The following is a 22,233-nucleotide window of genomic DNA, read 5'->3' on the forward strand; positions in this document are numbered from 1 at the left end:
CTTATAGAGAGGGAATTAGCCTAGCCTTTAGAAGTTGTATTAATTAGAGTAATTATTTATGTGATTAGGCGGAGGCTAGTGCAGTATTTCAGAGTTCGAGGTTTACCGAGTTACCCGAGGTGAGTCTTCTCACTATACTTTACCTTGAGTGGTAAGTAGAGTTATGTGACAGAGTATCTTGTATGCTATGTATGTGACGTGTTGCACTGCATTATTTCTATGTGATTTATGATGTGTGTATTCCAGAGTTTATAGAGTTAGGACCGGAAGGTCCACAGAGTTAGGACCAGAGGGTCCACAGAGTTAGGGCCAGTGGGCCCACAGAGTTATAGCCTCGAGTGGCTAATATGTGTTATGTGTGGTATTTTGGGGAACTCACTAAGCATTTATGCTTACAATGTTTTGTGTCATGTGTTTCAGGTACCAGTGAGGATCGCAGGAAGGCGCCGACATGATCAGTACACACTATTGGAGTTTTATACATTTTGATCTTGGGATGTGTTTGTATGGATTTGAGATGTGATACATTGAGATTTGAGAATATTTGTGAATGAAATTATATTTTTAGAAGTGAAAAGTTGTTTTGAAAAATTACGGTGTTACAGTAGAAATATGAAGAGTTGGGAGTTTCAAAATAATGTGGTAAAAGAAAAAATGCTTCATGAATTATTTAAATAATCAACCACTGTTTGTACTCACTACAAGAAATTTGGCCTTTGACTCACACATATTATGTGATGGTAAAAGCCCTTTATGTGTTGGAAATTATCTTTACCTACACATAAATTAAGTGTTAACATGTGTTGGCTCATGACTGTAGATATAGATATTTACCCACACATAGGTAATGTGTGGGCATAGAATAAGCAATACCTACACATGTATGTGTGTGTAAAACTAATACTTATGTGTTGGTAAAGGTCTCGTGTGACTTTTTGGAAAGATGACGTGGACGTTCATTGATGACATGGATGTCGACGTGGCAAATTACATGGCATGCCCCAAAAAAGTGTTCATGACACGTGTTATAAAAGATGTGTTGGTAAAAGTATTTTATGTGTAGGTAAATCTTATAGATGTGTAGGTATTTGTTTTTTTTTTTGAGTTTGTAAAAAATATGGATGTGTTGGTAAAAATGTAGTTATGTGTGGGTATTAACCGCAATATATGTAGGTAATAATGATCCAATATGTACAAACAAATACAATATATATTGGTGTAATTCGAAACATATGTAGGAAAAATACTATTTTTAATTAAAAAAGTTATAACATAGTTCAAACCACAAATAAAAAAGTTCAACTACTAAACTGAAATACTTAAGCAACTAACTAAAAGACTAGTTATAATAGCTACGAGAATAATGAAAATACTAAACATTCTTGAATATTCATTCCATATGATCAAACCCATTAATATTTTCACCATGCGACTGTCCATGTGGGTAGATGTATCAAAGTCAGATGTATCACCTTCAGATAGTCCTGGTGATGTACTTGAAGGAGGAGGCATGATATTTTTCTCAATCAACAATTGTTCCATAATTGCACATCTTCTTTTCAAATTTTGAGTATCATCCACTAATTCATCATAAGTAGGGCGATTTGAATTCTTATTAGTACCCGTGGTGTTACTAATAACAACAGGATCACGCCCCCACCCAGACAAACAAACAGAGCTCCGACCAAGTACCTTCTCTAGAATAGACTTGTCGCTCATTGATTCTACTGTATGCTCGTTTCTCAGCTTCATCATTTCTTCCTGTTAGGACAAATTATAAGGATAGTACAAAAAACAAATTAATTACCAAGTACTTCACAATTAGAAGGGGATACAATGGGTAAGGTCATGTCATAATCCAATAATCGTTCAACTAAAATTAAAAAAAAAAAATACCCAAGTCCCCTGCTGAAAAAATGAACAGGTCCATATGTGAAAATTATAATGCTATTATGCAAGTACAATGTCTAATATGTCAAAATGTCCATGTATGATGTAATGTCCAAGTCTGTTGCGATTAGTTTTTCGGTTGGTATAGAACTTTTTTATAGATGAAATTATTTCCTTACAGTAAGCATTTATAAGTAATTACAATGCCTAATATGTTTATGCATTGTTAAGGACAGATGTAAGTCCAATGCTACAATGCTAAATAAATACAACGCCTAAAATGTTTATATGTTTATGCATTATCAAGGTCTGATGTAAGCACAATGCTTAACAATTTACAATTACAAAGTTTAATCCATTTTAGTAAGTACAAATAAGAACTAAGGAAGTAAACTTACATATTTTACACCTGCATCAGTAGATCTCCACCCTTTTTTGTCGTCCCAATGTGTAAGCCTCCAAGTCTCAATTTGACCCGTTGAAGAATCCAAATCAAGTCCACGTTCGATATGATAACGTATTGTACTTTTCGAACCATTTCTATTATTCATTTTACGCTTTCCACGAGCCATAACCCTCTTTTCTGCAGTCTCCTTCAAGGATTAACAACCAAATCAATCAAACAAATATTAGATTGAATTTACTAATGATTGATAATATTATACTTCAAATATGTTTAAAACATTACCATGTATTTTGGCTCACACCACATATCACAAAGATACTCCCAATCATCTTTGCTACCCATATTTGGAGGGGGTGTAGCCTTTGCCTTTGTTGGATCAACTGGTCCTCCAATCCCTTTAAAGTAATCATGCAACTGAGATCTGTAGTTTTTCCAAGCCCTTTCCATGTGGCTGTCGATAACTTTGCGAACATTCGCATCCTCCACATCAATGTCAAAAAGTGTCTTCAAGAAACAAATATAATTAGTTGATTAGTGAATGCATATGTTTAAAACCATATACTTAATTATTAAGAAAAACTTACAGTTAGCTTGTGGCGCAATGGTAACCGAGCTTCTTCTGGTACATGACTCCACTCTTTGTACTGCAAGCTACAATTGCTACGCAAAATGTAGCCACACTCGTACATGAAAGTTGAGGCATTGTCACATACTACCTGTCTTGTTTTAAAATTGAAAGTCACTGTCAATCTCTTCTTGGCTGCTTTCATTATCTTCCGTGCACCCTTGCCACATGTTAGTCCACGTTTTGCATTTGTAGTATCAGTATCATGTTCTTGTTCAGTCTCAGAAATTGGGTCTATAAACAAGTAAAAGTAAATTTATATTTAGAACATGACAAAAAAAATTATATTTATAAAATGTAAAATTAAACATATTTTCTAACCAGGTTGTTGCTCGGTTGTTTGAGACCGCTCTAAATGAATAACCACGTTTGTTGCAGATGGGCCTATTTACAAAGCTAAAGAATTAGTAACAATCAAAACATTAGTGTAACAAATAGGAAAAAAAAAACTTGTTATTCGAACCTGATATTGGATGAGGGTTGAAAGCTTGATATTTGATGGGTTTGATCTGGTTGTAGTAATTATATTAGTAAAAAGGTGCATAAATTGTTACACCAGAAGGTAAAACTATTAATCAAAAAATACTAGTGAGGTGGTGGAATATACAAAAATTTAAAAATAGAAGGGTGTGAAGTGTAAAGATAGAAATACTTAAAGAAAAAAAAACACGAATACAAAAGGTAATATATTTACTAAAATGGCATAACATTAGTACATTTCACATTTTAACCCAACTAACCTGTACCTTAATAGGGTCAGTTTTGTTGATTTTTATATATGGAAAATAACTTACCTGTACACAACATGTAACACACACACACAGCTTGTACACAGCAAGCTTTCACAGGAAAAGGATTTTTTAATTTTGTTGATTTTTATATATGGAAATAACTTACCTGTACATGTACACATGTAACACACACACACAACTTATACACAACAAGCTTTCACAGGAAAAGGATTTTTCAGTTTTGTTGATATTTATATATGAAAATAACTTGCCTGTATATATACACAACAGGTAACACACATAGCTTGTACACAACAAGCTTTCACAGGAAAAGATTTTCAGTTTTGTTGATTTTTATATATGGAAATAACTTGCCTGTATATGTACACAACAGGTAACACACACATAGCTTGTACACAACAAGTTTTAACAGGAAAAGGATTTTGAGATGAGATGGTTTTGTGTTTGGCTATGGGATGGTTGCACCTTCTATCGAGGTTCTCAAAAGCATGCAATAGGAAACACACATAAACTATTTATTGTATTACCAAAAACCCATTCTCAGGGGTAGGACTACAACAAACCCGATCGGGTTGACCCGATAACAACCCTACACATAAATAGAAACATACATATTTAATGTAATAAAGATGATTTGAGGAAAATGGAATAAAATTTTACCTGAATTTGTTGTGTTGTAAAGCGTAGTACGTTCTCCATCTTGTCTACCTAGTCCACATCGTCTACCTCTTCCGCCCCTTTTTGACATTATGCTCTTTACAATTATAAAAAAAACATTTTATAACTCAATCGATAATACTAAATTTAACAATAAAAAGATTGCTACAAGTAAAAAAATAAACATTTTGCAACTCAATCGATAATACTAAATTTATTAATAAAAAGACTGTTACAAAAATCTAACTAATAATTATCAAGAAATTCATGCAAAAAAGTCGTCTTCATCAAGATTTGGATCATCAGAATCACCATCGGTTTCAGAATCAAGAACAGGTTCATTATCTAAAAAAATTCTACCATCATCTTCATATTCTTCATCAATATCTTCCATGTTATCCACAAGGGAATTTACATTACGTATTGCTACAACTTCATCATGTGGTAATGTTTCAGGTTCTACATCATTTCGGACAATGGGAGACGTGTCAGGTACGGTTGGTTGAAAAGGTGGCAACTCACTAGATTCCTCTTCTTGAAAAATATCATTTATTGATACTTCTTCTTCATCATGCTCCGGTATATCATAGATGTTGCGATGGTTTACTCTTTGTACCACCATCCAATTCTTCCCACGTGCCAAATCATTCAAATAAAAAACTTGTTGAGCTTGATTGGCTAATATAAATGGTTCATCTACATACCACTTGGATGTAATGTCAATTGATGTTAGATTGTGAGCAACTCCTATCCTTTTTCCCTTTGGATCAGTGTTATACCACTTGCAACGGAACATGAATACTTTTCTACCGAGTATGAAATCCAACTCCAAAACTTCAAGTAAAACACCATAATAAATCATTGCTTCATTCTCATCCCCTGCACAAACTCCACTACATTGTGTAGTGAACTTTTCATCACGCTCCTTGCAACGAAATCTTACACCATTGACGATACAACTTTTCCAACTTGTGTAACGATCATCAGGAAATTGCGACAACGCATACAAATCATCGGTTGCTCTAGGATCACCATTGACTTTAAGAAAAGCCATCTAAAAACATCTAAGATTGGTTATCAATGTACTTAAAATCAAGTACTAAAAGTAATAAAATTTTAGTTTTACCTTTTTCTTGAACCAAGTGGGAAATTCTTGTTTTTGTATAGGGAGAATTTCGTATACGCCCTTGCTAAAGGGTTAAATATCGTATTTGCCCGACCTAAATTCTACATATCGTGTTTGCCCTTCTTAATGTTTTTTAATATCATAAATACCCAAATCTATTTTTTTGATTATTTTTATTGATTTATAATCTTTTTTACCATTTTAAAATTATTAAAGCTAAAAAAACATTTGAAATAGACAATTTTGCCCTTGCTTCTAAATTCCAAAAGCATGCCCACATGAACAGATAGAAATCGCTTAAGTCCTGCTTCATGAATCGTCTTCACATGAGTTTTCTAGAAATCATGATATGATTATGTGAAGAAGAACAAAGATTGAAATGGAATTGGGAGCAGCAGCTACTTCAAAACCCCCACAAATCTCAGAAATGTTTCAGAAGTTTGCAATTGCATTCAGAGCCAAAACCTTCGAATTCTTCACTGAAGAAGAAGAATCTGCCACTAACTCCGCCGTTGTATCAGCTGCCGTCTCCGATACCGAAGATGGGTTCACTCTTCTTGACTCCACCGAAGACTTCATCACCGATCAGAAAATCATCATCATCAAACCTGATTTGAATTTAAAAAGTCAAAATCAAAGTGTTTCTGCTTCCCCACTTCGGTAACTATCTAATTTCATCTGTTTTCGTTGTGATTTCATCTTTCGAAGCTTCGTATCTTCAATTACAAACAGCCCATGTGCCGTTTGATGAAGAAGGGATTATGATTAATGATAAAGCTTTAGTGAATCAACTTCAGAAATTATATGATTTGAGGGGATTGTATATAGATTCTCGAAAGAATCCGGATTTTAATCTTGATTTCTCAACTGGGTCTTGTTTGGAAGCTCAGGTTAATGAGAATCACAACAAATTAAGAGCTTTAGAACCCATGTTTAATAGATTGCAGTCAGATATCGACGGGAAAGACGACAAGGTTTCAATGTTAAAGAAGCAATTGGCGGACATCGAGGAGTGTAATTCCAAACTATCAATCAAATTGTCGAAAAACTTAAAACCCCCAAATGGTTTTTTGCCAACAATCGCACACAATCGTGGATCAGCAAGGGAAGACGATTCATGAAGCAGGACCCAAGCGATTTCTATCTGTTCACGTGGATATGATTTTGGAATTTAGAAGCAAGGGCAAAATTGTCTATTTCAAATATTTTTTAGCTTTAATGATTTTAAAATGGTAAAAAAGATTATAAATCAATAAAAATAATCAAAAAAATAGATTTGGGTATTTATGATATTAAAAAACATTAAGAAGGGCAAACACGATATTTAGAATTTAGGTCGGGCAAATACGATATTTAACCCTTAGCAAGGGCGTATACGAAATTCTCCCTTTGTATAAGATCTATATTCTCTTGTTCTATATTTCTTGAGTATAAGACTTCTTTGTGCTCCCTAAATTGAAGAACAAATGAGTTGCGATTTTTTAATTACCCGGTAAATACAAAATTAAAGTATAGTTAAAATATGGGAAACTTATTGTAGATAAACATCAAGTTCATCTCCGCAATTATTGACGATGTACCATTGCACCACATTAAGATAGTCTCCTAGTTGTCCCAATTTTGAAGCCCCTAATGTACGAACTTTATTATTGAATAAATCCATCTCGTGTTTAGTAATTGAAACATCCCAATTGCGTTCTACACGATTAAATCTTGTCTCAATATCATTGACATAACGAGATAAAAAAGTGATAGCCTCATCGACAACATATGCTTCAGTAATAGAGCCATCTGGACGTGTTCTGACTTACGGGCCCTCCTAATAACGCCTCCTCAGGTAAATGAACACACAAGTGAACCATGATAGTAAAAAATACAGGAGGAAATATCTTCTCAAGATTGCATAATATAATAACAATCCCAGTCTTCATATCCTCAAGTTCTTTGACATATAGTCTTAGAACATATTTTTTGAAAGAATTGGCAGAACTCAATCAAAGTTTCACGGATATCCTTATTCAAAAAAGGGAGAATGGCTACTGGTAGTATTTTTTGAAGCATTACATGACAATCATGTGTTTTCATTCCTCCAAGTGTATTATGATGTCACATATCGACTGACGTTGGATGCATAACCGTCGGGTAGGCGAACAGACTTGATAAATTTGAAAAACTCGACACATTCATCTTTAGTCAATGTGAAGTCAGCATGAGGCTTCTCATATTTGCCATTTCTCTCTTTTAACCGTTGTTCCTTGCGAATTTTAAGATCCTCCAAGTCTAAACGTGCTTTTGTAGTATCTTTTTATTTCAAAGGATCATTTAACAACGTCCCAACTATATTATCATGAACATTTTTTTGTATATGCATGAGATCAAGATTGTGACGCAACAGTAGTTTGGACCAATATGGAAGTTCAAACAGGATACACTTTTTTGACCAATTCAACTCGTCAGTACCTCGCTTACGCTTCCTATCCCCATTATTGGGTACTTTTCCAGTAGTACATACAGGAATATCCTCCAATTGTTGCAAAATATAATCATTTGTGAATTGACGAGGTCGTTCCCTTTTCTCTTCCTTTCCATCAAACTCTAAGCTCTTTCGCCACCTATGTTTTTTACTTAAAAAACATCGATGCCCTACATAAGATTGTTTACCACGAATCCGGATAGAACGAGTATATTCAAGGCATACCGGACATGCCAATTTTCCCATAGTGCTCCACCCAGACAAGTAAGCATAGGCAGGGAAGTCACTGATTGTCCATATTACTGCGGCACGAAGACTAAACTGTGATTTTGAATATTCATCAAACGCTTCAACCCCATCACACCATAAAACTTTAAGCTCATCCACAAGCGGCCTTAAGAAGACATCAAAGTCTTTACCAGGAGATTTTGGACCAGGAATCAATAATGTTAAAAGGTAATTGCTCTTATGCATTATAGACCAAGGTGGCATATTATATGACATCAAAATGACTGGCCACATACAATGTGATGTTGTCATATTGCTAAAAGGGTTAAAGCCATCTGAAGCCAACCCCAATCTCACACTCCTCGGATCATCTGAAAAATCGGGATATAACTTATCAAAATGTTTACAAGCCTTTCCATCAGCAGGATGACGCAAAACTCCAGCCTCCTCCTTGCGAACTTCTTTATGCCACTGCATATCTTTGGCTTTGTGGCGTGACGCATATAAAAGCTTCAAACGAGGTGCTAGCGGAAAGAGTCGCAACTTCTTATGTGCAATTTTGTTGCGCACGTAACGACTACTTTGACAAACCGGACATGCTATAGCATCTTTGTTGTCCCCATAGAAAATAGCACAATCATATTGACAAACATCAATAAGCTCATAACCTAAACCAGCTTCACAAAGCAACATTCTAACATCATAATAGCTCTCTGGACAATTATTACTATCTGGAAGCACCTCATGTATCAACTTCAGCAACATCTCAAACGAATTATCAGACCACTTGTTCATCACTTTCAAATTCATCAACTTCACAACAAATGTCAAGGTAGAAGAATTCTTACATCCTTCATACAAAGGATTACTTAGAGCTTCATGCAGCTTCTCATAACGAGCATTTCCAATAACTGGTTGCTGATTTTCAAATAAATCATTAGTAGGGCCGATATTAAATAAATGATGACCAATTGCATCCTCTAACCCTTCTCTTAAGCCACTAAATTCATCATTAACAAAATCATCGGGTCCCGCATCTTCTTCATCGACTTCAACCTCACCGTGATGCACCCACCGTGTATATGACTTATCAATTCCTATATTAATCAAATGGGCAGCAATGATACCTATATTTTGTAGTCTCGAATTGAGACAGTTAGCACATGGGCATAAAGTTAACCAATTGGAGTTCAAAGTATGTTGGGCAATATTTAGAAATTCCTTTACCCCGTTCACATACTCGAGCGAAACCCGATCCCCATTCTTCACCCACTGATGATCCATATTAATTTTGTATCTAACAATGATTACCAGTAAAAGAACACTCAATTTACAATTTTTCCTAAGGAGGTATAGACTCAATGGCAGCAAATCATTCTTTTAGACAAAATTTTCATTCAATAATTAGTACATTTAAGTAGTTAACATATAATTTATATTATATAAAAGAATAACAACAATAAATCAATGAAAATACTCCATAGAGGTCCTATTCCCAATCTTGACCCATTGATAATCCATACGTCCTATCTTAACTATTATTACCAATAAAAATAATCAACTTAAAGTTTTTTCTATGGAGCTATAAACCGAAAATTGCATATAAATGGGTATTATTTAAATTAGGAGTAGAGTTTGTAGGGATAGAACTGAGTTCGAATACAGATTTAAAAGGGGGGAAAGCAAATATCATATTAGTTCTTAAGAATATCAAGTCTCTAGTTAAAAAGTGGTTATTAATGATCTTTGTTAAAAGTGTACCAGAGAACAAAAGAAAACAGGAAGCTACCTTAAACCTCACCATCATACAAAAAAGAAACACATTGTTTATGTAGTTTTTCAATTTGTCTACAAATAGTGAGATTTCTTTTATAAGATAGTATATATATATATATATATATATATATATATATATATATATATATATATCTTTACTATCTTATAAAAGAAATCTTACTATTTCTATAAATAGATTCAATATAATAATAATATTTTTTTAAGACGTTCAAGTCTCTAAGCTTAAAGTACAAACAGTTATGAATAAAATAATATTAAAATTTAAATTTAACTTATCTTTCCCTCTTATCTTTTCATAGCTTTGACTTCGTCCTCTTCAAAACGAAACTATCATATGAATTCTCATTTAAGTTGTTGAACTCCAGTTTCAAAAGGCGCACTATCTCTCTCTCTCTCTCTCTCACACTTGAACCCTAATCGTCTTATTTCTTATGAAATGGTGCAAGTCGACGAGCTTCACAATTGTTTACATGTCATCAAATTATCATCAACATCACCACCGGTTGCTTCCGGTACATATCCAGATTCAACACAACAATAATTAAGTTCAAATATGCAATTCAATTGGTACGTATACAACATCGACTAATGGGATTTAATTTCAAAATCCCGGTTCCCTATCTTGCTATGCTTCCCTTATATCTCCCCCAATATTGGATTCTTTTTGAACGATTTTAAAGATTAACAAAAACCCTAGCGTCGCAGATGAAGAGGCTCTCAAATGGCCATTGGTTGCCAGTTTTCTTCTAGATTTTCTTTTATAACAATCACTATGTGATCTAACCCTTGGGAATGTCAACAGATTATATCATCAACTTACATGCCATATATTTCATGCTTCAATTTCTTCAATTTTAATACTTATCATGAAAAAGTTGCAAATGCTTTCCCACCAACGGTTGACCCATCCCCCATTTTGTTTCACACCACCACCGGTCACATCCCTTTTTGTGGTTACCGACTTCCTGACCTATGGGCACTCTAACTGCCGTGATTAGAGATGTGCCGATTTCCTAATCAGTAACTTTCATGTCTTCGATTGTTTTCATTTATATTTTTCGTATTATATATATATTAATTACCAAAGTTGGTATGTGAGGAGTTTTACTATTCATTTCAACTTTTCATTCGTAGCCGTTCGATTTCCTTTTGCTTCTCAATTCTTTCTTCTTTCTTTTTCTTAACCAACGGTTGTACTCACTGTCTTTGCTTTTACTAATGTCAGATCAAAACCAACTAAGTCCATATCAAATTACAACTCTTACAGAATATAATATAAGTTCTAAAATAAACATTTTCCTAAAAATAACAAATTTGCTTCTGGTAATAAAAGATTCTTACATTTACATTTTCTACCCTAAAATAATTTTGATTGAACACATTTTATCCTTTGTAATTTTAAACTTAAATTATTGGTAATTTTAAGTTACGTTTTTGGTTCCTTACATAATTGTTTTTATAGTTTTCATTTTTACTAATATTATGTTTTTATTTAAAGGTTAGTTAATACGTTTAAAATACATTTTTAAATTTTATTTTGTATGCCTCATCCATACATAATTGTTTGCTTTTAAACCTTATTTTATATTTTTATGATTCACTTTGAAAAGAAGTTCTCCGCCGCAATATGCAGAAATTTCTCCGAAAAACCTTATCCATGTTGAATTGCGTTTTTAACATACTAGGTATCCACAGCATCGCGCGGACGGTCCAAACCTAGTTTGTTTTTATTATAAACTTTTATCTTTCGATCTGCACATTGTTGCTTTCAAGAATTAGGTTAATTTCATTTATTTTTTAATTTTGGATGTGGTTATATTGAATTTATAGCTTGATGCTTTAAATCAAACTAGCTTTATACTAGGGTTTATTTTCTCTGATCTATAATCACTTGAATTGCCTATAAGCTATTGATTTTCAATGCACAGGAAGAACCGCAAAAAGAAGAAATATCTACAACAAAGTGTGACACATAGCACTTATAGATAATCATTTATCGTTACTTTATTATCAAATCTAATGGTGTTGGTCACCTCTTATGGTATGCGGTTCTTTCTTTTATCCTTCTTCAAACAACAAGGTTTTGTTAGGGAGAAAATATCCCTCTATCATGCTTTTCAAAGAGATCATCAAGATATGACTATTTCTGAATGGGATATTATTTTCTTTGTATCCTCTTAACTTTATCCATCTTTTTAGTTTTGGGGTTTTTAGATGGTTATCTGATTTTTTAATTTTATTTTTTTGTCTTGCAGCTAAAAGAGATAGGGTTAGAGCTTTCACTGGACCACTTAAAAGCTCTTGCTAAATTCACCTTTTGTATGAGTTTAACTCAAGTAAGAATTTCAAATTTGGACATTTTCACAACCTTTAGATTATCATCAACTCTTAACTACTTAAACAAATGTAGCTTGTGTATTAATTAACTGATTATTTTAACAATTTATTTCAAGGGTTCTTTTGTCTACACTTGCATTCACAACATTTGAAATCCCACCTAATGGGTCTACTAGAACATAAATTATGGAGTTCCTTTTTCACTTGAGTTTCGATATGTTTTTGTTTATATATGTGTTGGAAAATTAAAGGAAAGGAACTGATCAATATTATTGTTGATATGTTTTTCTGTTGATGCTACAACATGTAAGGGAGCCAAGGTAAATATTATGGTAATCTTTGGAGAATTTTGAGGCAAATATAAAGGTAACGTATTCTTGCTCAACTCATTCATGTATAATTCTTTTAAATTGCATTATTTTGGATACTAATTGTTCTATAGTAAAAAAAATGGGTTCATAACAGGTGCATTTGGCATATGAGGTATTGCTTACGAACTGTTAATAAATTGAATTAAGTTGCTTATTAATTGTTCTTAAATTGCATTATTTTACTTACTAATTGTTCTTAAATTGCATTATTTTGCTTACTAATTGTCCAGACGAGTAGAAACTAAGGATTGCTCTTTTATATTTTTAATATATATAGTAATCTTCATGAACAAATATCTCAAGTAGATTTTTATCATTTTCCTAATTAATAAACGATAAATGTCACTTACCATATTTTGTTGAATTTGGGTTTGTTTGGCAGTAGGATGAAAGCTTAAAGGTTAAAGTCATTTTGAAATTTCAAAAAAAAAAAAAAAAAAAAAGATTATCCAAAGTAATAAACGTGTAGTATTGGACAAAATCCATCAATTACCTGAATGTTGTGAAATAGAGGCACAAAAATGATACCATTAGCCTTTTAAGCGTGTAAATAACACTTCACTTGAGTTTTAGTCGCTCAATATTGGTTACAACATGTTTGTGTTGTGAAGATTTTGAAGAAGGCTTATGTAAATTTGTTTTAGGTGTTTTGAGCCTGAATGATTCAAAATTTGCTTCTGCTTAATGTACTCGAAAACATTTTCAAGATCATCTTACATCACTAAAACCTTTATGAAAGAACATTAGGTAATACTTTGGAAAACGAGGGGTATTTGTTACAAAATGGATTTTCTAATTTTTAAGGGTCATTAGTCTATCCCGTGTAAGAGGTTGGTGTGAAAGTCTAAAAGATGGTCATTTTTGGTATATTATATCGACCAGGTTGGAATTTTGATGGAGCAATTGCAAAGATTGAAAGATTATTGTCTTGATTATAAAGATAAGCACTTAAATGGTCATAAATTTTGTTTGATCTATTTTTTTTTCGAGGATTGAAATAATAAAAATTAGATTGGAGAGATGGTAAATATGTGCTAAGTTTCCAAAAAAGAGTTGATATTAGGATATTCTTTCTTCATTCAATTATGATTTGGAAAGAAAGAAAAGAAGTGTGGAATGAAAAGGCCATCGGTGTTATTTTATTCCCAAAAAAACTTAGTGAAACTCGTAAATATTATTTTATTCCCAAAAAGTAAATGTTATAATTTTACTAGACTCCAAATATTTTATAATCAATACAAAAAAACCTAGTGGTTATTTTATTGATTAAATTTACTTTGTATAAATTCCTTTAGTTTTTCTGAACGATGAGAAATTTCTACATGAAATCAATATTCTTTTAATATCAAAACAAATATTATTTTAGTTATTTATTTTAATTTTTTAAACATAAGTTGTGAGTTTTTTTTTTTTTAAGTAAAAGGTTGCATTATTTATTTTAATTATGGATTTATATTAAAATTTGTTATACTATAAATGGATCAAGATACTATCATATTATTAGATGAATCAATTTAAATTAAAAATGATAAGTATTCTGACAATATATATCTAATATGAATTAATTATTTATTATTTATAGAACAAGTCAATATATTTTAGATGTGGTTCCTTACTAAATTTTTTTTCTCCTTTTAATAATATTGGTTAGCATTGTTAAGTAACTATCAAATTATCATTTTAACCATATTAAAATATGATTTGTTGTTATTATTATTATTATTGTTGTTGTTGTTCAAATTATGCGCCCTTTGAAAAAGGATTCTAATTATCGTCTCAAAACTGACATATAACAACATGTATAATTTTGTGTTCCTTGAAATATAACATGTTTATGAATGAAACTAATTGTCGAAAGAAGCTATTCACCGCCGCCGCATTGCGCGGGTAAACGACTAGTATATATATATATATATATATATATATATATATATATATATATATATATATATATATATAACCCTATATACATTTTTACCGACAAGAATAACCATTGTGTGAGAGATTGAGTTGAAGATTTTAAACAACAAAATTTGGATTCGCCAATCAATTACTAAAGAACAGACCATATACATTGATATTCAAATAAGCTTAGAGAAAAGGCATGATGAGCAGAGAAACAATATCAGTGAAGAATGACGATGAGATGAATAAATGAAGACTGTGTGATAGTATGTTACCTGGAGTTGATCCTCAGACTTTGCCCTCGTTCTTCCGCCTTGATTTCTCGAAACTCTGTAACTAGTTTAGGGTTTTGTTGGGTTTTGGTAGGACGATCGATGGAACCGTTTTCCTCTATAAACCCCGTGATGTTCGCGGATTTCAGAAGAGATTACAGCCCAATTGCTTTTGGCGCCATCGTGAATGTAGGACGAGATAAACCCAAGTCATACGCGTGTTTAAAGTTCTTGGTTCACCATGGTTTAATTATTAAATTTTTTAATAACACCATCAAATTTTATCTCTTCTTTATTATATTTGTCAATGCTTTTATATTTACCATCGTCAAAACTATCTATTTTAATTCCAATATGTTTTTTTCAATGTTTCTGTTATATTTATCATTTTCATATACTAATCTTTTAATTTAAAAATGAAAATAAATTTATTCATATATTTCGTTTATCGATTTATCTATAAAAAGTAGATATATCCTAAATCTTTATATATGTTGGTATTTCACTTGCCAAGTAATTTTTTTTTTAAATGCAAATTATTTAATATATTTAACTATACATTCATAAACTAATAAAATACGTATCGAACAAAATTCATGAAGTAGCCGTACATCTATTCAATTTAGATATACGTGTAAGCAAATTACCTACACATAAAAAGATTACAACATGTGTGGGCATTACTTTGCCATGTCATTATACAATTTCAATTATTATTATCAATTAATTTAGTTACAAACACTAAACTTATGTGTTGGTAAAACCAAATGAATCACCCACACAACTATTTAATATATATATATATATATATATATATATATATATATATATATATATATATGTAAATTACCTACACATAAAGAAAATTCTTAACATGTGTAGGCATTTATTTTACCAAGACATTTATACAATTTCAATTATTATTATTATTTAGTTTAGTTACCAACACATCTTTAAAGTAAAACTTTTGTGGTGGTAAAACCAAATGAATCACCTACACGAGTTGCCGCAGAGAGGCCGAGTTCTGTCGGTGAGGTACCGATAGTGCGAGAGTTTCCGGATGTTTTCCCCGAGGAGTTGCCGGGTGTGCCTCCCGAGAGGCAAGTGGAGTTCCGCTTCGATTTGGTTCCGGGGGCAGCACCTATTGCCAAGGCACCCTATCGCCTTGCGCCACCGAAGATGCAGGAGTTATCCTCACAGCTTCAGGAGCTGTTGGGGAAGGGATTCATCCGACCAAGTAGCTCACCGTGGGGAGCGTCGATCCTTTTTGTCAAGAAAAAGGATGGTTCACACCGGATGTGCATTGATTACCAGGAGTTGAACAAATTAACGGTCAAGAACCGTTATCCATTACCGAGGATCGACGATCTGTTTGATCAGTTGCAGGGTGCATCTTGGTTTTCCAAGATAGACTTGAGGTCTGGATATCACCAGATGAGGGTGCGTGATGAGGATATCCAGAAGACAGCATTTAGGACTCGTTATGGGCATTACAAGTTCGTGGTGATGCCTTTTGGGCTCACCAATGCACCAGACGCGTTCATGGATCTCATGAACCGAGTATGCTGGCCGATGTTGGATCGATCGGTGATTGTGTTCATCGACGACATTCTAGTGTACTCGAGGACCAGAGAGCAGCATGAGGAGCACCTGAGGGAGATCCTTAGAGTATTGAGATCGGAGAGGCTTTATGCCAAATTCTCCAAGTGTGATTTATGGTTACGAGAGGTCCAGTTCCTGAGACATCTCGTTAATCAGAATGGGATATTGGTCGATCCGGCCAAGATTGAGGTTGTCATGAGTTGGGAGGTACCGAGATCCCCCACCGAGATTAAGAGTTTTTTGGGGTTGGCCGGCTACTATCGGAGATTTATCCGGGATTTCTCCAAGATTGTCGTTCCCCTCACCAGATTGACCCGGAAGGGCATTTCTTTTTCTTGGGGTCCAGAGCAGCAGACCTCGTTTGAGACTCTTCGCCAGAGACTATGCGAAGCCCCAGTGTTAGCCCTTCCGGAGGGAATGGAGGATTTTATGGTTTACTGTGATGCGTCCATATCAGGGTTGGGTGCGGTGCTTATGCAGAGAGGGCACGTGATAGCATACGCATCGAGGCAGCTGAAGCCTCATGAGACGAGGTATCCTACCCACGATTTGGAGCTGGGGGAAGTAGTGTTCGCCCTCAAGATATGGCGCCATTATTTGTATGGGGTTCGGTGTACTGTATACACGGACCACAAGCGTTTGAAGTATATGATGGATCAGCCCAACCTGAACATGCGTCGGAGGAGATGGTTGGATGTGGTAAAGGATTATGACTGTGAGATCCTGTACCACCCGGGAAAGGCTAACGTGGTAGCCGATGCTCTGAGCCGCAGGGCGGAGAGCGCCCCGATTCGAGATATATGCATGAGGATGACAGTGATGACTCCGGTATTAGATACCATCCGAGAGGCCCAGGCAGAGGCTGTGAGACCAGAGAACCTCAAGAGGGAGCGGGTAGTTAGGCAGGTATCCGAGTTTGTGACGGATAGCCGAGGGCTGAGGACCTTTCGAGGTCGGATATGGGTGCCTTATACGGGCGGGGCACGTAGCACTCTGATGGAGGAGGCGCATAGATCGAAATTCTCGATCCATCCCGGGGCCACTAAGATGTATTAGGACCTGAAGAGAGACTACTGGTGGCCCTGTATGAAGAGGGATGTTGCATGGGTAGTAGAGAGGTGCTTGACCTATCGTCAGGTTAAGGCCGAGCACCAGCGTCCGCATGGCAAGTTGCAACCACTAGAGGTTCCCCAGTGGAAGTGGGAACAGATTTCTATGGATTTTTGATGGGTTTTGAGCATTCTAACACTTCCTAAGTGTACATGCAACCCTAATAACCTTGGATCTATGTTTGTCTAATAATCATGCAAAGTTGAATTCCAAGGTTATATTCCTATCTAGCATACATGGGGAACATTTTTAACTTGAATGAAAGATAGAATAACTTACCTTGTTGTTGATTATGATCCTTGAAACCTTGTGAGCCTAGCACCCCAAGTGTGATGCCTCAAATGCTTCACACAACACCAAATGCAAAGGAGTAAACTTTGAGAGAATCTTACACTTGCAAAATCGGCTCTAGCCCTCTTGTTTCTTAGTGTCGCCGATTTTGGTGGAGAATGGGTTTCTTATATAGTGTTGACACATCTAGGGTTACACCATGTAAACCCTAATGTGTCATGACTCTTCATTTCCATGACCCATGGGTTTGTAACTCCCATGGAGCATCCTATGGGTGGAACCCAACTTGATAATCCATGGAGCCTCTTAGCCCACTATATAAGATATGGAAGATTTACATAATCTACCCATATATTTAATTAGTTATCTTTTGATCACTTAATTAATTCTAAATTAATTCTTGATCAAACTAATTAAATAATATTATTAATATATTAGAACTTATAATATATTAATAAACCATAAGTGTTATTTCTCTCATTTTAGTTTATCTAATTGCATGGTGTCATGCAACCCAAATGGACCATGCCGGGTCGGGTCAAGTACATACCAGAAATAGTTATGGACTTATACACCTTATCCAATAGTCTCCCACTTGGATAAGTCTAATAACTATAACTGCAATACTTCAGGAACCGATCGGCAATCGTAGCTCTTTCAAGGTCTCTCGGAACTGAGAAGATGATGATACGCCATTTAAGATAAGTGATCATATAATCCTCTGTTCTAGATATCAGCCGGACAAATACATGGAACAATGTCTTACTTATTGTCCAACAGTTTGTTTCCCGATTTCCGATTTGTTTGACAAAGAACTTAATTGAACACATCAACTTAGTTCTGACCGGGCCCGGTACATAGGTCAAAACAAAATCATCGAGGGGCCCAGATATCAGCTTCTAATCCAAGAAGGAACAGATAAACTTCGACTCATATGTTTGTTCTACAACTCATTGAATTATACACAAAAGCACGTTTTATAACATCGAGTTACCAATGCGTTAACGTACAATCAATGCATAACCAACTCATAAGTAACAAATCATATCTCTAGGTTTGAAGACTTATATGATATTACCGTCTCACGATCACTCGAGATAAATTCCATGAAGTGATTCCAGTGAGCGTGGGTTGAGTCCAATGCTCAGAACTTATGAGCACTCATGAGTGTTGTAGCCATGTCCAACAACTTAGACCTCTGCAACCAATCATGACAGTCTTGATTCATACCTACTTCCGACCTATGACCGACTGTGGAGGTTCGAATAATATGATATACCAAACATAATTATTCTGGAAGTTAAAACATGCAAAAGAAATATAGTAAACGATCGACAAGAGATAGCAACACTTTACTCATAAATAAAACACCTTTTATTCATCATCTAATGTCAATTACACTTTACAAATTTCAAGGTTATCTAACTACTAAATCTAATATCATCCTTCAGCCCTATGCTCCGAGCATGCTGGAGATGCTTAACCCGAGTCAGTCCCTTCATGAGGGGATCTGCTGGATTCTCATCCGATGATACCCTCTTTGCCACGAGGAGTCCTTCTTCTATTCGATGTCTGATGAAATGGTATTTTCTGTCGATGTGTCTGGATCTCCCGTGATCCCTTGGTTCCTTGGCTAAGGCAACTGCACTTTCACTATCACATAAATTTTCCATTGGCTCTTTAATAGCTGGTACAACTCCAAGGTCTCCAATGAAGTTCTTCAGCCATATCGCCTCCTTTGCTGCCTCGCTAGCTGCTATATACTCTGATTCGCAAGTTGAATCAGCCACTGTCTCTTGCTTGGAACTCTTCCAAGAAATTGCTCCTCTATTTAAGGTAAAGACCCAGCCTGACTGAGAGCGGAAATTATCCCTATCAGTCTGAAAGCTAGCATCACTATACCCTACAACTCTCAAGTCTTCACTCCCACCGAGGGTAAGGACCCAGTCCTTAGTCCTCCGTAGGTACTTGAGGATATTCTTTACCGCAGTCCAGTGTGCCTTGCCAGGGTTCCCCTGATACCTGCTAACCATGCTCAAAGCAAAGGCTACATTAGGTCGAGTACACGTCATAACATACATGATCGATCCTACAGCCGAAGCATAAGGTATTCGACTCATTTCTGCTATCTCAGCCTCAGTACTAGGGCTTTGTGTCTTACTCAATCTGGCATTACTCTGGATGGGTAACTCTCCTTTCTTGGAGTCCTGCATGTCGAATCTCTTCAACACCTTATCCAAGTAAGTACTCTGACTAAGTCCAATTAGTCTTTTACTCCGGTCTCTCAAGATCCTTATCCCTAGAATATAGGCAGCTTCTCCTAGGTCCTTCATAGAGAAACACTTCCCAAGCCAGGACTTAACTTCCTGCAGAGTTGGGATGTCATTTCCTATGAGTAGTATGTCATCCACATACAATACCAAAAAGCTAACTATACTCCCACTAGCCTTGACATATACACAAGATTCATCTTCACTCCTAGAAAAGCCAAATTCCTTGACTTTATCATCAAAGCAAAGATTCCATCTGCGAGGAGCTTGCTTTAACCCATAAATGGATTTCTCAAGCTTACACACTCTATTAGGGTACTCTGTGTTGACAAAACCCTCTAGCTGACTCATGTAAACATCCTCAGCCAACTTTCCATTAAGGAAAGCGGTTTTGACATCCATTTGCCATATTTCATAGTCATGAAATGCGGCTATGGCTAACAGAACCCTAATAGACTTAATCTTGGCCACTGGAGAAAAGGTCTCATCATAATCAACTCCCGGATTTTGTGAGAAACCCTTTGCAACCAGTCGTGCCTTATAAGTGTGTACATTACCATCCATGTCGGTCTTCTTCTTGAAGATCCATTTGCAATCTACAGTCTTACGACCTGGTACATTCTCAACCAAGTTCCAAACTTGATTGTCATACATGGACTGTATCTCGCTGTCCATTGCCTCTTTCCACTTGACTGACTCAGGGCCTGCCATGGCTTCCGCGTAACTGTTAGGTTCATCCAGACCTATCAATGTCTCATCACTGATAAGTGTATCACCTTCTGCAGTAATATGGAATCCATAGTAATGCTCATGTGCATTCCTAACCCTTGTGGAACGCCTCAGAGGTACAGACTTGTCAATTGGCTCAACAGAAGTTTCCTCCTCAAGTTGAGTGTTAGGGTTTGAAGTGTTGGATTAGTGTCTAAGTCCATAACTATTTTGGTATGTACTTGACCCGATGGTGCATGGTCCTTTTGGGTTGCCTTCACCAAAGCAATTTGATAGGATGAATTATGGAGAGAAAGGATTAAATATGATTTATTAATATATTATGAGAATAATATATTAAAGGAGAAATCATATTGTTTAATTAATATTAGTCAAGAATTAATTAGTAATTAGTTTTGTGACTAAAAGAGATTAATTAAACTTAAGGGACTGGTATTGTAATTATAAGATAATTGCAATTTGGGCTATGGATTGCCTTATATTAAGGAGTGGACGAATTCTATGGGGAAACCCATTAGAAATCGTCCAAGGCCCTTAAGGAAAGGAGTCTATGGGTTGCTTAGGGCTTAAGCATCCAAATTATGGTTTCCTTGTTAGATAACCCTAATAGCCTCACTATATATAGAGCCCTTATGCCTCAAAAACGTGGACAAGCTTCCTTCTAGGGTTTCCATACGTTTTTGAGAGCCTCCTTATCTTCTCCTCTTCATTCTCTTGCTCTTGGTGTTTGTGAACCATTAGAGGAGTGACACTTGTGACTCTAAGCTTTCTAAAGTCAATACAAGAAGGATTTGAGATTGTTATTGCTACATAACAATTAAGGTATGATCTAAACCCTAATTTATATGTTATATTGATTATCATATACTAGATCTAGGGTTTATAGTCTTGGATGACTTGCATGTACAATAGAGAAACCTAGATCCAAGCATTAGGGTTTGTATGAGCACATAGGATGTTCTTATGATCAAAACCCATCAGTGGTATCAGAGCCTTGATTGGTTTCTATTGTATTGATGCCTTGGTTATTTGTTCAAGCTTCAAAATCGATTTTTTGGCTCCCTGACTGATGAACTCGGCGAGTTCCAATGTGGACTCGGCGAGTTACTCCAACTCGGCGAGTCCATACAGGAACTCGGCGAGTTCGAGCGTCAGAAAGAGGGAAATTCGGGATTTCTTGCTGTTTTGCTTGAGGATACTTGCCTTAATTGTTTTGGATCTTTAATATTCGAATTTTATCTTATATTTGAGAATATCCTTTATTAAACAAAAGATAATTACCAATTGATTAGATAATAACTTCCTTATATGATTAAAGATTAATTATTTGTATTAATTGGGTAACTTATCTTGCAAGAAATTGAAATTAGGTTAAATTTAGATAATCATTAA

The 22,233-nt window shown here is 35.1% G+C and overlaps 3 protein-coding genes across 3 annotated transcripts; 1 reads left to right on the plus strand and 2 right to left on the minus strand.

Annotated features, from left to right (window-relative positions):
* Positions 1-1,305: 1,305 nt before the first annotated feature.
* Positions 1,306-15,014, minus strand: LOC145130230 (uncharacterized). The gene is made up of 7 exons (XM_079065065.1): positions 14,843-15,014; positions 3,385-3,430; positions 3,243-3,305; positions 2,881-3,155; positions 2,579-2,800; positions 2,289-2,483; positions 1,306-1,761 (listed from the first exon to the last, which is right to left on the minus strand). Exons 4-7 carry the CDS (start codon positions 3,064-3,066, stop codon positions 1,306-1,308), a joined length of 1,059 nt encoding a protein of 352 aa, XP_078921191.1. The 5' UTR covers positions 3,067-3,155; positions 3,243-3,305; positions 3,385-3,430; positions 14,843-15,014.
* On the plus strand, positions 5,836-6,577 carry LOC145130231 (uncharacterized). Its single transcript, XM_079065066.1, has 2 exons — positions 5,836-6,082; positions 6,165-6,577. The coding sequence occupies exons 1-2, from the start codon at positions 5,836-5,838 to the stop codon at positions 6,575-6,577; spliced, it is 660 nt and encodes a 219-aa protein (XP_078921192.1).
* LOC145130232 (uncharacterized) lies at positions 7,555-9,441 on the minus strand. The gene is made up of 2 exons (XM_079065067.1): positions 7,917-9,441; positions 7,555-7,757 (listed from the first exon to the last, which is right to left on the minus strand). The coding sequence occupies exons 1-2, from the start codon at positions 9,439-9,441 to the stop codon at positions 7,555-7,557; spliced, it is 1,728 nt and encodes a 575-aa protein (XP_078921193.1).
* Positions 15,015-22,233: the final 7,219 nt, after the last annotated feature.

This window comes from Lactuca virosa, chromosome 8, assembly GCF_052849685.1.
Source record: "Lactuca virosa cultivar CGN04683 chromosome 8, Lactuca_virosa_CGN04683_v6, whole genome shotgun sequence".
NCBI classification, from domain to species: Eukaryota; Viridiplantae; Streptophyta; class Magnoliopsida; order Asterales; family Asteraceae; genus Lactuca; species Lactuca virosa.

What these genes read in the sequence shown, in the direction of transcription:
- LOC145130230 (XM_079065065.1), bottom strand. Translation starts at nt 3,066, where the DNA reads ATGAAAGCAGCCAAGAAGAGATTGACAGTGACTTTCAATTTTAAAACA. An exon ending in CATTGCGCCACAAGCTAACT is followed by an intron (nt 2,801 to 2,880) that starts GTAAGTTTTTCT and finishes TGTTTCTTGAAG; the next exon opens with ACACTTTTTGACATTGATGT. An exon ending in GGTGTGAGCCAAAATACATG is followed by an intron (nt 2,484 to 2,578) that starts GTAATGTTTTAA and finishes TAATCCTTGAAG; the next exon opens with GAGACTGCAGAAAAGAGGGT.
- LOC145130232 (XM_079065067.1), bottom strand. Translation starts at nt 9,441, where the DNA reads ATGGATCATCAGTGGGTGAAGAATGGGGATCGGGTTTCGCTCGAGTAT. An exon ending in GGATAGGAAGCGTAAGCGAG is followed by an intron (nt 7,758 to 7,916) that starts GTACTGACGAGT and finishes TGAAATAAAAAG; the next exon opens with ATACTACAAAAGCACGTTTA.
- LOC145130231 (XM_079065066.1), top strand. Translation starts at nt 5,836, where the DNA reads ATGGAATTGGGAGCAGCAGCTACTTCAAAACCCCCACAAATCTCAGAA. An exon ending in ACCTGATTTGAATTTAAAAA is followed by an intron (nt 6,083 to 6,164) that starts GTCAAAATCAAA and finishes CATCTTTCGAAG; the next exon opens with CTTCGTATCTTCAATTACAA.